The sequence below is a fragment of the Saccostrea cucullata genome, unplaced genomic scaffold (genome assembly GCF_032062105.1).
Source record: "Saccostrea cucullata isolate Sc308-1 unplaced genomic scaffold, CSIRO_AGI_Scuc_v1 ctg528, whole genome shotgun sequence".
NCBI lineage: Eukaryota > Metazoa > Mollusca > Bivalvia > Ostreida > Ostreidae > Saccostrea > Saccostrea cuccullata.
The window spans coordinates 109,577-131,582 of NW_026922705.1; the positions used below are offsets into that span (position 1 = coordinate 109,577).

The 22,006-nt window shown below is 32.3% G+C and overlaps 1 protein-coding gene across 4 annotated transcripts in view; it reads right to left on the reverse strand.

Annotated features, from left to right (window-relative positions):
• Positions 1-22,006, reverse strand: part of LOC134262268 (microfibril-associated glycoprotein 4-like) — a 45,514-nt gene that overhangs the window by 17,749 nt on the left and 5,759 nt on the right. Inside the window, exons 1-4 of one of the 4 annotated variants that reach the window (XM_062744642.1) lie at positions 16,515-17,483; positions 16,231-16,370; positions 15,141-15,237; positions 14,732-14,899 (exon numbers count right to left, since the gene is read on the reverse strand). In XM_062744642.1, the coding sequence (XP_062600626.1) occupies positions 14,732-14,899; positions 15,141-15,237; positions 16,231-16,370; positions 16,515-16,731 (622 nt within the window). In that variant the 5' untranslated portion in view covers positions 16,732-17,483. Of the gene's footprint in view, positions 1-14,731; positions 14,900-15,140; positions 15,238-16,230; positions 16,371-16,514; positions 17,506-22,006 lie in introns of those variants that run through there. The other 3 variants (XM_062744640.1, XM_062744641.1, XR_009990992.1) reach the window with 3 other exon arrangements.

Below are 22,006 nucleotides of genomic sequence, written 5' to 3' on the forward strand. Positions count from 1 at the left end.
CTCTTTTCTTTCTCTTTGCTTCTCTTTCTTTTAAACAAAACTTTGTATTTAGTCTTGCCTTGTTCATACATTTAGAGGTACTTTCTCTATCCTTGACCTTTGCCTCAGGATTTTCTCTGACCTTCTGCTTGGAAGCAAGTTCTTTCTCTTTAAATTCTTTACATTTTCTTGCCTTGTTCATACATTTTGAGGTACTTTCTCTGTCCTTGACCTTTGTCTCGGGATTTTTTCTGACCCTTCTTTTACATTCAAGCTCTTTTTCTTTAAACTCTCTGTTTTGCCTTGCTTTGTTTTTACTTTTCAAAGTGCTATCTCTATCCTTCTGCTTTGTCTCAGGATTTTCTCTTACCCTTCTTTTACAATCAAGCTCTTTTTCTTTAAACTCTCTGTTTTTCCTTGCTTTGTTTTTACTTTTCAAAGTACTGTCTCTATCCTTCTGCTTTGTCTCAGGATTTTCTCTGTCCCTTTGTTTGGAAGCAAGTTCTCTCTCTTTAAATTCTTTACTTTGCCTTGCCTTGGTCATACTTCTTAAAGTACTTTCTTTGTCTCTCTGTTTTATCTGCGAGTTTTCCCTCCTTTTCCTCATATAATTTCTCATATAATCATTTCGAATTCTTTGTGATGATTCAGAAATGATACATTTTCTAGACATGTTCTCTTGGAAGTTGAAGTATTTGTGAATTAAGGAAAGTCTCTCAGTTCCTGAAGTGGGTACACTTGTTTTTTGTGTTACAAACACTGGTTGAATCTCAAACTGGCTTATCATGGAAATATTACAAATTTGATAAAATGCAAACATGTAATCCACAAGTTGATCAATATTACTGAAAGTGATTTTAATAGCCCTACCATCAGCACATGAAAGACCGTCCTCTCCATGAGAATGTGAATCAAACAATACAGGACAGTTAATGTCATTCACATATATTGCTGAGCAAATTCCTCCAACTATAATTAATCCTTGATTATACCTTCTAAAGAGCAGCTCAATTCCTTCCTTCAAATTATTACTTTGACATGACTGATCCCAATCTATATGTGTCACAGTTCCATAAATCTGTTCAAAATAGCTTATTTCATACTGGCTGCCACGCACATAGACAGACTTGGGAAGTTCTTGAAATTGGAACATTTTTGAAACAAATTGAACAGTTGATTGTAATTCTGCAATTCTAACTCTAAATAACTCATCCCCACAAAAGAGCACCTGATCAAGTTCTGGTGACGTGGATGCATTTTGCAAAATGATGGACATCAAAGCATTGCATGTGCACTGAACTCCTCGAGAAAAAGATTGAAATAAATTATTTGCTTGATTAATTGTTCAAAATAATCTAGTGCCCGAAGGCAAACTGGCAATGTTACTGGCACCCAAAGGCATATTTGTACTGTTTCTGGTGCCCGGAGGCGAATTTGCATTGTTTCTGGTGTCCGAAGGCGAATTTGCACTGTTTCTGGCGCCCGAAGGCAAATCAAGTACTCTTTTTAAGGAGGCAGTATCCCCTCAGTCTTTAGCACTATTTTTTACGTGGCTAGCTTCCACGAGTCTAAAAGGTCCGTCATCTGTTACGTCAATTGTTGGGTCTTTCGTACTATTTTTTACGTGGCTAGTATCCACGAGTCTATTGTCATTGTTGGCACGATTCTGGTTCCCCATCTTCGTCGAAGCCATGCGCCAGTTCCTTTTACGTGGCATCACAAGATTTCTGCAAAACAAATACAAATTTTATCTATTCAGTTAGTATTCCTTAAACTAACATTTACTTATTACTTTATCCATTTTTCTGTAATAAATCTCCCTAAAATAACTTATATAACCCTGGGCCTAAGGTGGAGCCTTTGAGTTGAAGATTGAATATAAAACAAAAGTATGCAAGTTAATGCTCACTATTAATACCCCAGATCTGATGTGAATGTACACTATCAGTATCACGTTAATATACACAAGTTCAATTACCAGCATATGAACTTATAAACAGGAATTTGACATTGGATTTGAACAAAAATAAATCTCACAATATGGTATGCCTCAGAAAAGAAGGTGCTAAAATTTCAAGCATATGTGAAGAGCAGTTGCTGAGAAAACCATGACCAAATGTTTGTTATAACTGACAGCCAAACAGACAGACAGATGGACAGACACACAATGGTAAAACAATATAGAAATAGTTCTTGTTTTCTCAAGAGCAGTATAACCAGTCAAATAAATATGAAGCCATTTCCATACTTTCTATACAAGTATTCTTCAACTTCGTATCATCTCTACTGGTAAGTTGTGGCCAAATAGGAAAACAAGTTTTAAATTGGAATTCAGAGTAAAGAAACTATAAAATACTTCTTTGAAAGAATAAAGGGTACCATCAGGTCAAATAGTCATACATTCTTATTTAATAAATGATTCATTTTTTTTTCAAAATAAAGTCTTTATTGCTATGGTGGCAAAATTTTCTTCAAGAAATAAAAATGCAATGATACGTGAAGAAGAAGTAATCAAGCTAAAAAAGTCCAAAAACATTTAAACAGTACAAATTGGGAGCACAGCAAACCAAGACCTCTAATAACATTCAAAGTCGGGTTAAGTGCCATGTAAGAGTGAGCATCATATGTCGACCAGTCACATCAGCCATGTTCTTCTTGTCATGATCATCAAGCAAACAGAAAAATCTGTACAAAATTTAATGTGTAAATAATGACGTAACTATCTTCTGGTAAACAGCAGTTTAAATTTGAACTGTCCAAACGGGACAAAATACCCTCCGCTGGGTTTTTAAAAGGTGCTAAATCATGAATATTTTATGGATCGAAGAGAAGAGAGAAATGCTTAAACATTTTTTATTGCAAATGTTATTGCTCAATATATTTTTTATGAATGAAACGAAGGCTCAGCCTAATAAAAAAAAAATAGACTAAATATACGGACCAAACATGAATTATGAACTTTTTTCTGTCATTGACCTTGAACTTGCATAAATGACCTTGAATCAAAGTCATGACACAACCTCAGGTCATAAGCAATGTTTGTGCGAAGTAGTAGATTCAAGTTTCTCCATAATTAAGATATGTACCAAACATGACTTATACAATTTTTCTTTCAGTGACCTTGAACTTGCACAGATGACCTTGGTTCAAGATCATGACACTCCCTTACCTCATGAGGAATCTTTGTGTTAAATAGGAACTTACCAAGTTTATCCATAAAAAAGATATGAACCAGACACAAATTATTAAATTTCTCTTCCAGTGACCTTGAACTTCCCTAATGACCTTGGGTCAAGGTCATGACACACCCTTAGGTTATAAGCAATCTTTGTGTGAAATTAGAACCTACCAAGTTGATCCATAAGAAAGACATTGACTGGAAACAAATTATGATTTTTTTCTTTCAGTGACCTTGAACTTGCAGAGATGACCTTGGGTCAAGATCATGAGACTCCCTTACCTCATGAGGAATCTTTGTGTGAAATAGGAACTTACCAAGTTATCCATAAAAAAGATATGGACCAGACACAAATTATTATATTTTTCTTCCAGTGACCTTGAACTTCCCCAAATGACCTTGGGTCTAGGTCATGACACACCCTTCGGTTATAAGCAATCTTTGTGTGAAATTAGAACCTACCAAGTTTATCCATAAGAAAGACATTGACTGGAAACAAATTATGATTTTTTTCTACCAGTGACCTTGAACTTCCTCAAATGACCTTGGGTCAAGGTCATGACACACCCTTAGGTCATGGGCAATCTTTGTTTGGAGTAGTAGATTCTATGTTCCTCCGTAAGAAAGATACGGACCTGACCTGTTTGCACAGACAGACGGATAGCTAGACGGACAAGGTGATTCCTATATACCCTCCCAAACTTCATTTGCAGGGGGGGGGGGTATAATAATAAAAGGTTATGTATACACCACCACACTCTCGCAACAGTTGGGATGCTGTGAGATCAAAAAACTTCGCTGATAATTATTTAATATCCTTGTTAGTATCCTAATTAAAGTTATTAAGTATTGGCCAGTCGAATACATGCATGCCGTTCATGTTTTTCTGAAAGGTTTTGACAAGGACCCAATTAATTCAGTTTATTATCCGTTTGAAGAAGTTTACCTGTCATTGGATTCATTTATATATGAAATGAATTCAGAATATCCTTGATCTTATTTGATCATTTTTAACCATTCATTAATAAATAAATATATATATAATAGACTGGTTTTCTTATCGTCCGACTTTGTTATGGTCCGAGTTTGTTATACGAGTAATCCGATGTTGTAGTCCAACTTTTCTGTCAATGTGCCAGGTTTATAAATGATTTGATAAATTCAAGTATACAAAACTAAATGAATTATAACATTATTTTCCAGTCAGTTAAGTTTCCCATGTGGCGCAGTGATTAGAGCGTCTGCTCTACAGTTGCAAAGTAAGGAGTCAATCCTTACTTCGCGGGTTCAAATCCCACTGTGGGACGTAAAGACCGGTCTTTAGGATGAGACCGTATAAACCGAGGCCCCGTGTCGCAGTAGGTGCTGGCACGAAAAAGACCCCTCACTGCTCCAAGACCCTGAGTGCCGAGCATAGGACATAACGATTACTATATACCCTCCCACTTTTCAAGCGAGGGTTATAACAAAATTTATAATTCTAACTATGGCCTAACTTTTCAGTGTCAAATAATTATTAAAACTTGCATTGTTTAATTTGTGGTCTATTTTTAAAACAGGAAGTCTTATTTACCTCCTATTATAAATAAGAGTGTCTTATTGTATCACGGTATGGGAAAACATGGAAACTTGTAGATGATGTGGACCTAAATTTTCTATTTTTTAATTTACGATATATTTCTACATGAAAATAAACAATTGCACAAAGTAAAGATTTTTAAAAGATGAACTTTATTATAACTTTCACTTTATACATTTCAAGGTCTAAATATAGTGGCACTCCATCGAAATGTGTAAAATTATGGTATGTTCAGAAAACATACAAACCATCCATCAAAAAAAGAATATAGGCTACACATGTATGTAACCAAATTTTTGCAATATACTGCGATACAATGAAACCTGCATTATAATGAAAGGAGTACATGGTATATATGTTTAACTTTAAAATTCAAATTATCTATTTTTGGATTGAGATAAAAAATAGTTGAATATTCATAATAAATCTAATAAATGCTGATGAATGTGTTTTATGTTTATTGCAAACAATAAAAATATTCCATAGGTAAAAAAAAATTGTACTTTTTTCATTTCATCACTTAAATAATGAAGTCTAAACGAATTATTTTAAAACGTTAAGAGTTTACCAATCGGAATGTTTATATTCTTTAGTTATATATATTCTTTTTTAGTCTATATTCTTTTTTAGTCTATGATTCTTTCATTATAATTTATACCATTGGAAAATCGACACATCCTTTCAATAATCGTAAACCATTATCATGGAGATAATTCGAACTGATTTAATCACGTTTCCAAGTTCAGGGCAAAAGTTGTTCATATATATAGGCCTAATAAAAAAAACAAAGCACATTTAAAACATAATGTATTTAATTTAATACAACGTATGAATTGCAGACAAACAACGTTTAACCAGCATTTTCTTCGGAACTCCTTCATAAGTCATCAGAAGCCGATTTCGGCATCGAACAAAGCAACGCTAAAATGAATCTTTTATACCATGAAGAATACGATGTACTCATAAAATCACGATAAATTTCATACTCTACATCCTTTAAAATCGCAACACTCTTACCCACCGTTCGTAATACAAAGTCTACGACCTCAAAAAGATGAAAATTGTTTTCAAAACAATCCAGGCTATCAAGGCGATCAACTTCCGAGAAACGCTCGTTATGCGCATGCGTGCGTGTTCTGCAGAAAACATAGTTCCGATATTAATATATTTAAATAGAATATAAACAAAACTAAATTATATCAGAATCAACGTTCTACTGTCTCAAAACCTAATGTTATTCATGCGGACAATCTTAATTAAACCAATTAAAGTAAACAAAAGGAACTATCATAAACTTCAGCGAATAATTCAGCAGTATTCAGACAGGGATTCTAAAGTCATTGTACATAATTTATATCCTAATGATGATGTCCAGGAGAAGAACATTGATGATCATCCAAGCAACCTTGAAAATTCTGAAATGGGAAACACCTTGCCATATTCAGATGGAAAGCAAAATGTAGAGGAGTAGGAATGATACAAATGGACATTTGTCAAATCCAACCCAGGTGGAAAAGAAAACAAAACTGGGAAGAATTATAAAGACACCAACAAGGTTTAGAAAAGAAACACTTCTTAATTTACTCTCCATGGATATACATAAATGTTTCGACTGCGATATAACTTATAAATATAAAAGGGATTTACTACGACACCAAAGAGAACATCATACTTCAAAGAAGAATTATTTTTACATGTGACATTTGTGAACAAAGTTTTTCTAGACTATTCAATTTAAAAAGACATTATAGTTTTCAACATACTTTGTATGAAGTTTTAGAAGATTTTAAAGAAGATGGCAATTTAGAACTGAGTAAAACAAAGAATTATTACATAGTGAAAAGTGACCTGTATGAAGACATTTCTTCAGCTGAAGACATTACATTCACTTCTGATGAAAATGACAAGATTGAAAAAGAAGACTCTAATTCTCATGCAAATGATGTTTTTTAAGATCTTTTATCTACAAAAAATAAAGCATCGCCTGCGCAACCGTGCACAGAAGAGTCTAATCAAGGTGACAAAAACCAAAATAGTGGTCGAGAACTATGAACAAAATCAATAATATTTAATACGTAAGTAGAACTACTGAATTTTGCATCGATGCATGGCTATTCATCTCCATTTTCACACCGAACCCAACCGACAGCTATATTTTGCGGAAAGAGAAAATAAAAACTCTACAAACATTCTTAAAGCAAAATAAGGTATCTTGAATCTTTCCACATTTGTGAACCGATATCCTCAGTAAAATCAAGTTGAGATTTAAATTTGAAAAAAAAAGATAAATGTGTATCCATGTTCAACATTTTAAAGCACTTTGATAAAATTATTACATTTTTCTGGTTCAAATAACATTTGTCCAATGTATGCATAATAAATAATGTCCGATCTCTATTGAATTCTGAGACACTGTCTTGAACTATTTTTAAAAACAAGTTAGTCGGTGTACCTTTTTTTCACAAAGAATAAATACTTCTTTTATACAAGCTTTTAAGACTAGTATAAGTTGTTTATTCAAAAGTTACTTTGATCATCTGTTTAAATAATTTTTTCTTCTAATCTATAGCTGTTCTCTCGAGAGAGTCCAAGAAAATTCCGAAAAGTTCTGAAAGTTTCACAGGTATACAGTATCAATTATTACGATTGGATGATTCCTTCTCCACTAAATCTTGTCTTTCTGTCCTATCGATGTTGCTGCTGGCCTGGACGTAAAGGGGGATGTAGGGACAAATGCAGAGGTAACTCGATGGTCATTTATCACCCATTCTCCAGATTCTATCCGTTAATCTAGTTATGACATTACAGCACGTGGCTGGCGTGAACGGTCGACACAGGGAATGTTTACACATCCATGGTACAGGATTCCACTTCTGGTTTTTTTATAGAACTGTTTAATCTGCCTCTGATTCTCTACTGTTTACTTAAATTTTAAGCTTGAATATCGTTTTTTTTGTCTCATTATCCCATTTAAAATACTTCGGATGGGGATGCGTAGAATTTTGTTTTATGATATTCTTTTGTGTATTTCTCAGAATATTTCAACAAAAAAGAGGTGCGGAAAGAACTTGAAATGGACCAAAAGCAGAAAATGCACAGAATACATCTTCAATGAAATACAGCTTTTAAAATATTTCACAGAAAGTAACAGGAAGTCCAAACTACATAATATGGAAATCAAATAAGGATGTTTTGGAATATTGAAAATGCAGACATGTATGAAAATGTTCTAAAAAGGGTGTAAACTGTATTCTTCTCGCTGAATATTATAAATGTATATACATACATGTGTTTTGCAAGATAACATGCATGCTATATATGGTTGTGTTGATAATTTATCGCAGAAGACAATGATAATAAACAGGTTGCCAATGCATTTCCTCTGAAAGTGTAGGTGAGTGCGTTTCTGAAGGGGCGGAGATAGATACAATGTATAATTATTCATGTTATATTACTTTGGGTTAAAAGTTTATTTCCAAAACAGGTGACTGTGGTTACATCGTCAGTGTAAAAATATATTTCAGAAATGTGGCAGTTAAAATATTGTGTGGGGGACAAATTTTAATGCAATTGTGTCAGTGATGCTTTTTGGATAACATTTCGATTTTTTAAATCTTTAGCTGGGAGTTCAAATCTATAGAGATAAAATAAGTCATTTGTACACGGTAGAACAGAGTTACTCAGAAAATCAACAATTTATAAAAAATACATTTTATAATTTTAAATACATTATATAATTTTTTTAACATTCACTGTAATAATTCCCTTTAATTGGAGAATTCATAAAAATATAAGTGTATCCTTGATCTTTTGAAAATTAAATCGGATGCTTTCATTCAATACTTAGTATATGTGTTCTTGATAGTTGACATGCAAAGTTAGCGGGAGATAAGTATTTTATCATCGAAATAGAACATAAACAGATTAACCGATATTTTAAGAATTATTTCTCTAAACCCAAATTTTGAGGGCCATATTAAATGTAGGTGTTTGAATTACACAATTTGTCCTCAAACCACGAATAAATTTTGCATTGATGAATACTTTCTTGTTGAATAAATTCAGAAAACCCAATATAGATTTTACAGATACAAGCTCAAAATGATTATCAATCCTTGGCACCTGCACAATCGTACTTTATTTTTGCTTTGTTAATTTTAGGGGTTTTGCATTTTTTTTTTCATTTTAGAGCATAAACAAATTAAACGATATTTAAATGATTTTTTGACAACTTTCGAGGCCCTTATTATTAAAGGTATTTAAATACCATAATTATCTTTACGACAAGAATAAGAATAAGAATGCTTCTCCAAAAAAAACTTCCTTGTTGTGAAACTTAAAGAAAATATATGAATAAGATCAAGTAGCATATTAGGACATTTGCATAGTGTGTTTTTCTTTTGCTTTATTTACTTTTCGTAATTCAGCCTTTCCCTTGCATTAATAAGATCTGCTATAGAAATAATTTTGTTTTGGAGAAAAAAAATCAAAAGAAGATAACCTTGGTGTTTCTACCAGTTAAAATTTCAAATCAAAAGAATTCAATAAAATGTTATTAATTTTCTTTCTGAAAATAAAATTTGTCCTATATCTGTCAACCCAGGTGGTATACACATATGACAAAATCAGTTTATCTATCCACCAATCTTATCTTACATTAATTCATTTCGTAAAGCATAACAATAAGACTTTTTTCCCTCTTGCTCTATAAATGTAACATCCGGGTTGCTTGTAGAGGAGTAAACACAGGCCTCTAAAACATCACAGGTGGGATCAGGTACCGCGGAGGTGTGAGTATCCCTCTAAACCATAACAATGGTAGGAGATGGGATCAGGTACCATGAAGGTGTGAGTATCCCTCTAAAACAGCACAAAGATCGGAGATGGGATCAGGTACAGTGATATCTATATTGGGCCATGACTTGTTAAAAAGGAATAATAACCATGCCCCAAAATCCATTGACCCAATATAGAAATCTACTTTCTTTTAAACTCACATAGTTTTTCGCTTTTCGCACAAATTAAGGTCACATTGTTATGATGCAAAATTGTGTAAGGTGAGGACAAAATATATTTGATACGTTATTTAAAACTTAATTTTGATCATATTCCATTACTTTAAATATAATTTACATATAATAGTTGTTAGAATTTTTATGTGCTTTTTGGTTTCCTTTTTGAAGATTTAATTTTCTCTATATATATATATATATATATATATATATATATATATATATATATATATATATATATATATATATATATATATATATATATATATATATATATAAAAAGCACTAAAAAACCAACAACACTGTATATCCTAAATGTCGGATCTACCAAGTAGATACAAGGTCACGGATGGAAATTTATATAAAGCACTAAAAATGACCAACGACACGAACAATAAAAATTGTCAAATTTTCGGGACGCCCTGTCCCTTCCTCAGGACAAAGAAAAAAGTTAAAAAGTCATAAGAACAAAGGAAAAAGAGAAACAAAAACAACTAGCACTACTACTAAACTACTAAACACTAGATATTTACATACTTAATTACATGATGAATTGGAAATTTTTAAAAACACTAATAAAGAAAGAAATCCGGACCGCTATGAAATGCGTCCGGTCTATCGGGTATACTCGGGCGAAGTGCCTTATATATATATATATATATATATATATATATATATATATATATATATATATATATATATATATATATATATATATATATATATATCCCCTTCCACTTTTAAAAGGGATTTTACATCCCTGTATCATATTAATTAGCTTAACGTTATATAAACGTACGTTCCCTTTTAACCATCTCTACTTACATCCCTCCACTATTTTGAAAAAAATCCTAGATCCGCGCCTGTATGGAAAGTAAAACTCGTCAGACATATAGTACTGTACATTCATTAAAATAATTTTGATTATTACGTCAAAACATTTATAAAGAACAACAATGAAATGTATGGAGATAACGAACAGTCAAAAGTCCTTATCCCCCAAAATGCATTCTGTGATTTTAATATGAATGTAGAAAGTGTTTTAACCTCCACCTTCCCCACGTACTGATTTTTCAACCTTCCTCAACGGATGTTTTAAAGAAGAGTCTATTATTATGCGTAGATGTGTAAGAGATCTTCTTTTAAGTAACTGTCTACTTTTTTTGTCCAGCCATCCTATATGAGTGAATATTATATCAAGATATCGTTTTTTGTCCAAAATGAATAACTAATAAGCATTTTTATAATTTGTTTTCACCAATTTTGTTCTGTCTTTATTGGACAGTTATTTTCCTGACTTTAAAAAAGAACTTGTTTGTTTTGCATTCATGTACTTTTCCTTTCAGGTCGAAAGTGAAGGAAGGATGTGGTTTTATTGTCATATATTGTTGGAAATTTGTAAATTTGTTAAAACCTCGGGGAGGAGGTCGTATCAAAATATGTTTACAAATATTCGCAACATTTGAAGCAAAGGTACAGATTATTCCATTCTTTATACCAATTTAGGGAATGGTTTGTGGCAACGCACTTTGAAAAAATTACGCATTTTGAAAATGTTTTTAAAGTGCGTTAAAATTGGGGAAAAATCAACACACTTTGAAAAAAAATTCAAAGTGCGTTAGATTTGGGACACACTCAACGCACATTGAAAAAAAAATTCACAGTGCGTTAAGAGTTACATAAATATTTTCACCATGGGGACATTTAACGCGCCTTAAAAAATGTATATAAAAAAAAAAAAAAAAAAAAATTGACTTAGATTTTTGTAATTGAGAGAATCAATTTGTAATAATTGCTGGTGAAATGTGATGGCAAACGCTAAAAAAAATATTAATTCGTTTGTCAGGGGAAATTCTCTTTTCTGGATATAGTGTTTGATTTACTTTTTGTTAATTTTTTTTCCCTTTAAATCGATCTAATGTTAGGATGCCAACAATTTAGATATAATAATTGTTTTGTTTTCATTTTCTGAAGGATTGCATAATTAATTGTATTTTGTTTAACGATCCCTTTTTAAAATTAAATCTATTTAGATCTTAAATATAACCCTAGACTTTAGGTTTTACTTTTCAAAATTATATAATCTATAAGTAAATAGTATACGTCTGGACTATAAATTTGAAATTTTCAAGGAAGAGGCTTCTCAAAATTCCTTATGTGCTCTTTAATCCAAGAAGTGTCAGTATTCATATCTAATCAGAGGCAGATTTGATAATATCCTTTGAATCTGGACTTAAACAAACATTTTAGTTCTCTGAAATGGGGTTCCAGTTTCATTCTAAAAGTATCAGATAGATGAATTAAAAAAGCACTTGCGCTCAAAATTGTGAGTTTGATGGTAGCTACTTTTGCAGTGAATTTCTTTTAATTGTAATCCACACAATGAATGACATAGAAATACAAAGCAAATATGTTTTTATATGGATAATTTACATTAAAAGACATTAATGGTAATTAAACAATCGAGCTCATGATGACTTTAACTTTAGAATCGTCAACTTCCCATATTTGTTCGTCCGAAAAAATGTATTTTTTAAAAGGATTGTCTGACTTTTCAAGGAGATCAACACTTACAATTCATCTCATTTATTTCAAGTAATCAGATTTAATGTTAATCATTCATTTGATAATATGATAAGATTATTATTAAAATGACATGAAGTCATTAAAGAAATATGATAATAACAATAATAACAAAAGCAACTTAACAAAGAAATAATATCTTCAAATTCCACTATAGATTTGTCAATAAATGATATGACATGGTCAGTGAGGTTTTTTCATCCGACTACTCCTTTACAATCTCTTACTATAAAATAAGATATAACAAAGTCAATCTCAGCACATCATTAACACATCATGTAGCTTATTCAACGGCGTTTTATCATCATGAGGGTCTCCTTTATTTGTTTATTATCAGTCACTGTAGGCCACCATGGGAGCAACCAGTCTTCCGGGGACCATGGACCGTTAAGGAAGGCGTGGTGACAGAAGTTAAACCACCAGCCTCCTCCGTACCAAGCAGCACAGTTACCAGCACGACCATCTCTATCATTCCCGTCATTATCCCTGTCTGGGGTAGAGAAATTCATTCCAGACAGGTCTCTTTTTTCTCCTTCTCTACCAGTGTCTGGCGTGTCTAGCATACTATCACCTACAGAAATCAAATATGCAAAATATGATAGTGCCTTCTATATCAAAGCAGATCATTCATTTTTTACAATATTTAAATTTATGAAAGATAATACTATATTTAATATAAATTTATATTTTCACCAATATCATTGCCAGTAATAAAAATGATATCAATAAATTGATATTTACAACTACGAGTAAGAAACAGCTATTTTAATGATAGGATATCATTGTATTATTCCCATTTTAGAATATTTCATTTTTTAAAAAACTTTATTATTATTATACTAGAATTACCCATTAAAATAAAAGGACATTGGATAGAGATCATATGTATAAATACAAAAATCGTAAATAGCTAAATTTTTCCTCTACGCAAAAAAGTGGTTTAAAAAGTATAAATTAAACTAGATACTATTTCGTTGCCAGCAACTAGAGGTCTTCCGTCAGATTCTAAGGGGAAAACACACCATGAAATCGAGCTGAAACAATGAAAAAAAAATTGGACACCAGAGGAGGGATTGAAATCGGGTTGCCAGCGTGAAAATTCTCAAGTGTGCTAATCATTACGCTGCTAAGAGCATTGCTCTGAATCATCTTGTATCTTGCATATACTTCTGCAACAATACATCTGTCTTTTAATTCTGAAGGACGGGTCATTATTTATAATTTCGCGCCAAACGCAATAATTCCTTGCGCCTTTTCCTTGGAAGGTTCTATTTTAAAGATGTGATAGCTTCAATGAAATTTAAAAAGAATGTCTTATATCCTAATTTCAGAGGTTTACTTAATTAACACTTTGTACACAGTCTATATCGTAACACTATAGTAGTGAAACAACTATAAATTTTAAAACTTTGTTTAATTTTCTGTGTATCCCTAAAGTGAACTACTAGTATCCCAATTAATTACATTTATTATTATTTATTATTACATTTATTTTCATGAAAAGATTGGAATGTTTCTCCGAAAAGCATGCGTCACTCTACGACGGTCAAGCAATCAGATACCATTTATATTCAATAGTTTTTTTTATATATATTTGTATTTTCTATTAGTTTAATATGACACAAGTGTGCATAGGAAAAACAGTGGTCACGTTTATACTTACTGTATAAATTAAATACTGTAGTATTGTTTCTTGAAAAACTATATTTTTATAACAATGATTAAAGATATGCTTTCCATGGTGCAAAACAAAACATAGTAGGTATCGTATTTCAATAGCAGATTTAGTCTTTTCTTTTTTTACTTTGAAAAAAAAGCCGAAATCAATTATAGAAGACGTTTGAGAAGACTTGGGATTAATACTTTAGTTTGACACATAATAGCAACATAATTACGACGTGACAATCCAAGTCTGGTGACAATACTTATCAGTATCTTTCATCCATGAAAGTTTTACATTGATATCTCTTATCGTTCCTGAGATTAACCGCGGACAAAATGTCATCTTTAATTCAGAAAATTTCCCGTAACTTGGCACCAGAAGCGAATTTCCCAATAATCTCTTGGATGAAATAACTTCAGATAACAACATATTGTTCCTGTAAATTTCATGAAAACCCACTCTGTAGTCTTTGAGAAATCTCGTGCAGTAAATTAGATGTACAGAAAAATAATAGTAACAGTAGAATCACTATAAGGTCTTCCGTGAAGACAGAAGACCTTAATAATCTTAGAAAGCTGGAAAGAAATGAAAATTTAATCACAGGGTTACTCACAAAATAAATCTAATACATCTACCTAAGATTTCAATAGCTGACTCTTCCTGGAGAGAACTTGTATTTTTGGCCTATTTAGAAATCTTTCTCTGTCTCTTTATTGATAGTCACACATATTATTTACCCAATGTCCCGGTAGCTGATCCCCCGAGACACAGTCTGTAATTGTCTGATTCGTCAGAGATAGAAAACTGATGATAGAGTTCATATAACGTGGTACCGTTTCTTAATGTAATGGAGACGCAGAGGGAGGAGTTCCCTTCCTTTGTCAGCTGATGAATCACGTCATTACCTGCATTATATTATTGTTCTAGTTAAATCAGCAAAAATAACCATGATAAAGAAGTAGTAAATTTAGCATGATAAAGTTAAAAGTAATTTCACTTAACTTCGATAAATGCAACCAAATGTTATTTCAGCAATCTTTGTGATAAGTTATAGGATAAAAAAGGTTACTTTAACTAAGAAAGCAACATACAATAAATCTATGAGTTTAATTATTAAATAAATGGTTTGTATCAAGAAATATTTACCTATCCAGTAAGAATCTGTTACGTTCCCAAATCCTCTTTTATATTCCTCCCACGTCCTGTTAAAACCAACAGAACCGCTAATCCGTTTCTGAATTGACTATAATACAAGAGGAAAAAATATTCACAATAATGGAGTGAAAATCATTTTTTGCATCTTATTATTTATGTTCTTTTCTGAAACGTGGCGCAGTGGTAAGAGCGTCTGCTTTAGAGTCGCAAAGTAAGGAGTTAATTTTTACGTCTCTTGTTTGAATTCCATCGTGGAACGTGGATATCAGTTCATCGGATGAGACGGTAAAAACCTAGGTCCCGTGTCGCAGTATGTATTGGTACGATAAAAATTCCTCCCTGCTCAATGTCCCTGAGTGCCGAGGATTGGACAAAATTTGTAACTCTCCACCGGCAAGTAGTTGTTTCCCCATATGAGTTGAAAATTCTCGAGATGGATGTTAACCAATATACAATAAATCATTAAATATATCCATGCAGACTGTGGCTTAAATATGAATACCGATTCTGTAATTTTAATGCTTCTATATTTAAGGCTCATATATTTTTAAAGAACAGTCCATTGTTTGTGCGCTGGGTTGGTGGCGGATTTTTCCGTTGTTTCCCGATCATGACAGGGTCCACACGGCGGGTGTGACCGGTCAGCAGGGGATACTCACTCCTCCATGGCACCTGGTCCCACCTCTGATGTTTCGAAGGTCCTTGATTGCTCTGCTATTTTGTATTGTTTTATGAACTTTGATATTGAAAAATGTTCCTTATCTTTATATCCTCCATACAGAAAATGATAAAAATACTTAGTTACATGTATTGTTGTGAAGTAAAATACCAAATTCATGCTAATTCATATAAGTTCTCAAACAACAAAAAGGAAAAACTAGGAATCTGAAGAAGTATTGAACTCAGTTTATTATATATTTAAAGTAAAAATTAATTTGAGAGAGATAGAAGGAGAGAACTAGAAAGAGTAGGTTAAGATTGAGTAAAAAAAGACAGAGACGAGGAGAATGAACTTATATTATTATAAACCTAAGAGTAAATTTTATTTTGAGAGAGAGGGAGAGAGAGAGAGAGATCTTACTGTCCACCCTCCTCCGTCAGTCTCCATATCACAGTAAACTGTGACGTAGCTTCCGTTGCCAAATGGATCTATATAAAATTCCCCAGACTGCTTGTGTCCGGCAAAAAAGATATTCCGACAGTCAGAATTTATTTTTAAGCCTGAATATAAATTAAAAAATAATTACTGATATTGTATCAATGAATACACAAACATCGATCCATTGAAAGAGAGAGAGAGAGAGAGAGAGAGAGAGTAAAAATTCAAAGTAAAACTTTTTTAGATAGAAAGACAGGTTTATTTACCACTCTTGATCTTGGTTACATCTTCCTCGAGTCTTTTAATAATCTGTCTGAGGGAATCTAAAGATTCCTGCAACCTCCCTTGCTGAATCAGAAATTCTCCTATTTGCATCATTGTCTCTCCATCACTGGCACAGCGATTGTTTTCTTCCGAGTAAATTTTCTGAGAACTTGTACACAAGAAACTCCAAGCAAGGATCACTGTCCATACATTTGCCATGTTTAAATTTTTGTTGCTGTCTTAACGAAGGTGTTTTTGAAATAAATCAATTCTTGAAAAACTCCATAGCTTTATATAAAGTCCTAAACACGGAAGATGAAAATTTACCAATACGAGGGGCGATCCAAAAATAATGCAAGTAATGTTATTCCATCGATATTCTTCCTAGATGATCAAAACCGATGTCACGCACAGGTAGATACATTCATTACCTGTGCTTATTTAAAATTTCTTATCGATTTATTCACTATTTCAAAAGTTACATACAAAAGTAGAAAGGGTAGTCGTACACACTGAACATGTTCTCCAAGTGATATGAAATCGGCAGTGAAGGCTGAAATAAGAACCTATATAAAAAGAGAAAGGCATTCTTAATATACCTGCAACAATAGTCTTGAATAAAATTTGTCAAATTAATGGAGATTCTGCAGTTTCGTTAAGCACAGTTTGTCATTAGTTGAAAATTTTTAAGAATGACGTTGACGTCGTTAAAGATTCTTCGAGAATTGGACAACCAAAGACAGCTGTTACTGATGGAACCGTGGCTGCAGTTAAGAAAATGGCAGGGGAAGATGGTAAATATACTCTAAAATATCTTGCCAGTGTTGTTGGTGTCTCATCAGCAAAGGTACACGAAATTTTGACCAAGCACCTCAACAGACGTAAAGTATGTGCACGATGGATACCGCATCTCTTGACACCAGAACAAAAGACAACGCGTTTGAAAGAGAGCAATGCAGAAACTTGCGATTATTCCCTATACGCGTATATCGCGAAGGACTTTAAATACCCTCGTTATGTTTAAATATAGATACACTACGTAGAGGACTATGTTTATGGCAGGTATTTCCTGCTTGATACAGCAAAACACTCTCGTCATTTTACACGAAAAAGGTTGGGACAACAAAATGCACAATGCCTAAAGCAACAATTTGAAAGATATACTGTTGACATTGTGCGAAAATAATTTTCGTGAAATAAAACTGCGTCCCATAATCACACTGTTGGTGCTATATTAAAACTGTGCCTCTTTGAAACAAAAATCGGAAATGACAGTCTTGAAGAAAATTCCTGCCTCTTTGTGTATATATCATAATTATTTTGTTTCAAGGTGGCACTTTTTCACAATTGGGATTTATTAATCAAAAACGGAAAATCTGATATATTTTGCCGTGAGACTAATTCTCACATCATTTAATGGCAAATTACAATTCAATACACACCTTCCAAATAATATTTGTCGTTGTGCTTTATATATTGATGCATTTGAAAAAAAATGAACATGAGTTTCTGCATCATAAAAATTCTTATTTTAATCTGCTACACATTAGGGGAAAATAACAAAAGAACTGCAACACCCTCTTTGCTAGAAAACTGTAAAATAATTATAAAAACTGTGACAGGAGAAAATTTTCTGATTTGCTGACAGGTGATGAAACTTGGATTTACTTTTTGAGCCGCACAGAAAAAATTAACAATATGATGTGGGTAAGGAAGAATAGCGAGTATCCTTTCATTGGCAAAAGGTGTCAGAGTGAAGATTACGTATGCTATTTTCTTTAATTCTAGTGGCCAAGTTGTGAAAATTCCAACTCCGCAAGGTAGAGGTATCTCAGGACAATTTTACAAAAATAATGTACTGAAAAAAAATTAAGAAAGTATATGAAAGGAAAAGACAGGCTTAAAGAACACAAAGCTCATTCATTACAATGCTCCGGCTCATAAGAGTAAAACGGTTCAAAGTTTTTTGAAGGATGAAAAGGTTGTTCAGCTCCAACATCCCCCGTATTCTCCAGACCTAAGTCCTTGTGATTTTTTCCTATTACGACTGAAACAAATGTTATTTGGACGTCGCTATACTTTGTGCAGTGTAGTTGGTAGCACTAGTGCTGTTTATCAGTGCTTAGACAGTATTTCCAAGGGGAGACTATCTATGGGCTTTCAAATCATGGGTATGCAGATTGCAAAAGTGTCTGAATGTAAAAGGGTGTTGTTTTGAAGGAATAACACAAAATTAAGAAAAAAACCAACTCGGACAGGCACAGCATTCATCCACCAGATGGTTTTATATACCTTAAACAAAACTAAAATGCTATTTTAAATGTACATTAATTGTAAGTATTTACAGTGTGCCACAAAGATAACAAATTTTAGGTTAGAGATGTATAATAATTAAGATTTCAGTTAATGAGAGGATGTAAAAGGAGTCCTTAAACGAAGCCACGATACTCTGCTTAATCAGAAAAATGTTTTTCTAACGACAATGAGTAAAACAAGTTTGACAATCTGCGGTTTTGACATTTTATTGAAACTAAATTCATTATATCAAGATTCTTCTAGAAAAGGTGTAAATAATATTTTTTTCGCAGTTGGGTTATCCTTCTTACTCCAATATAGGTAAATTAGTCTATGCAGGGCCTAAGGAAATTGATTATGACGTCATGGTTAAACTGTACAGATGAATCTCGGCAAATAAATACTAGTTTTCTTTCATACACTCTTCCTTAAGTAATGTCTCATAAATATTATAAACATAAATGAATGTGTAACTTCCAGCAGTCTAGGGCATATTTAAACATCCTACCAATTATATTTTGTGAAACTTATTTTTGCATTACACTTATTAAATGTAGAATTTAAGCAAAAAAACAACAACCTTGATCTCGCTGAACTGACTGCGATGACGTCATAGACTAGTTAAACACATTATTTCTCTGTACTTTAAATAGAGATCAAGTAATTATTGAATATTATAAGTATGAAAATCAAAATTTGTTTATCATGGTCTGACTTAACTAGAGTCATATATTATTTAATACATTCATCAATATTTTACAGTTAAATTGAAAACTAATAGGCTTCATACATGTATAAAGCTGAAATATTAATATTTTATAAATAAACAAACTACAATTACAGGAAAAACCCCTCGAAAATCTCAAACGCAGGTAAGATAAGGCTTCCCAGAGAATATTGTAGTGTACTCTGTGCAAGCACTTCTCTGAACTACAAAAGTATGATGTCATAATTGAAAATGACGTAAAGTCACTGCATACTTGAGCTGTTATGTATTGTTCACAAGGATGCAACGATTTTATGTATGTGACAAAATGTTAACAATAATTGTGTTAATAACCTGTGCCGAAGCGATTTATGTGAAACATTCCAAAAGAGAAGAAATGCAGTCACGTGATCAACACGGTCATGTGACATCGTAACAAATATGTTGATATTAAACCAAGAGAACTCTCTATATAATTGGGCGTTCTTAAGTATATAACTTAAAAATAGAAATCAAAATCAGCTTTGCAATGCAGTGTTACGTTTTAAACGCATTTTAAGCTCCGGGAAGCCTAACAGTACTGCGAACGTTACATTTTGGCTTAGCTTTTGTTCCTATTATTTACAAAAGTTGTGGTGGGCAGTTGTATACTGAAGTTCATTTCCGTAGATTTTGTTTTTCCTCTCAATTAAGATAATTATAAGGAACAAGGATTAGTAAAAGACTACTAAATTTTATATAATTACCGGCGTTGAGATGTTCTCAACAATTTTCGGTTTACGTTCCTCTGGTCCGTTTTTTTCTTTTTCTTTTAAACAAGTCACGCGAAAAGATTGATGTACATGAAGACGCATTGGCCAAATTTAGTAGAGATTCCATTCATACATGAAATTAAGCTTGTGTTTATTAAAATAAGATTTACGGATTTAATATAGTTTTGTCGGAATATTTTAAGGCGTATGTCATAAGGGCGGTATTTTCTGTAAATAAAGACCCCAAATGAAGGCGATAGCTTGATAAAGAAATGAATATTTTGCATGGTAGTATAAAAACAAAAGACTGAAAACCAAATAAACATTCCGATTTAATACATCTAAAGTGATTTTTTTTTTCGATGAATGAGATAGATTAGAGGAAAGAGAAAGAGTTTACTACAAAAGCAAGAAGATGTATTTGTGAAACAATGAGGCAACAAAATAGCGAAACTAAAACTTTTCTTGAATGCAAACTCACTGAAAATACAGCTCTAAAATATGAAATCAGGCCAGGGTAAAAAAAAATCATCAGTTTGGAAAGCTTGGTGTCCAATGAAGGGTCTTTTCACGAGGATTACAAATGTATAACATAAGATCACTAGCCCTTGGCGTTCAAAAGTTATGGCCAAGGTCAAAGTTATTTTTCATAATTACGGAAATCTCCAAGGTCAAGGTCAAAATGTCAAGATAATTGGTATCTAATGAAAAGTCTTGCCACAAGGATTGCGTATGTAAGGTATGGAAGCCCAAGTCTTTAACGTTCAGAAGTTATGGCCAAGGTTTTCAAATTAATAAGTAGGTCAAACATAATAATACAAGAAACAAAGTTATGCACCGATGAATAAAAGTTTATGATAAAGGTTTTCCCTATTGTCTGGCCATTCACGGGGTCAGTATTTTAAATAGAAGGCGTATATAAAGATACACAGTTTCTTTAATATTCACATATTTAATAATACTGTAAGATTAATAATAAAAAGAAAAATAACCATAATCCTCAAATGACAAATAATAATATAAAGACAAAAAATTATCATATACTAATGTGAATGCAATCATCGTTTTAGACAGTGTGATTATAACACTATTCTCAGAACAAAATATTACTATGCAGTAAGAAATTACACACAATAATTTTATTTTTTACTTTCAAATATAACATCAATATCACCATTATGTCAAGCTATCAATTCTTATATATAAGGATGTCAACGAATATTCGAATATTCATTCGATGAGTTGATATTTGAAAATAAATTTATGATTCGAATATTCGTTTTAAAGTATGAAAGCATTAAAAAGAGAGAAAATCCTGGCAAGTTTTATTACAAAATAAAAAAACCCCACCCCTCTTGGATTACCTTAAAGGTGTAAAGAGAGTGTATCTATTAGAGTAATTTATTTATTTGTATACTTAATTAGTAGTATAATAGTTTCCAGTACTTACAATCAGCTTGTAGTGTTGTAAGGACACAATTTTACAGTAAAGAAACGGACCCTGGTCTTGTTTATGTAAATATCATTAAAAATCATTTTCAGGAAAATATAATTAGAAAAAAGTAATTGCTTTTAATATTTCACATAATTAGATAATTGTTCTGATTGGTATGGATTTGTAGGAGTTATCAGTATATACATTAGTAAGACGATCAATTAATCTTTTGAGTTTTTTAAAAACAATCATTACATGCTGGATGTATACGAGGGTTGTACCAAAATGTCGTAGACAGGGAAAACA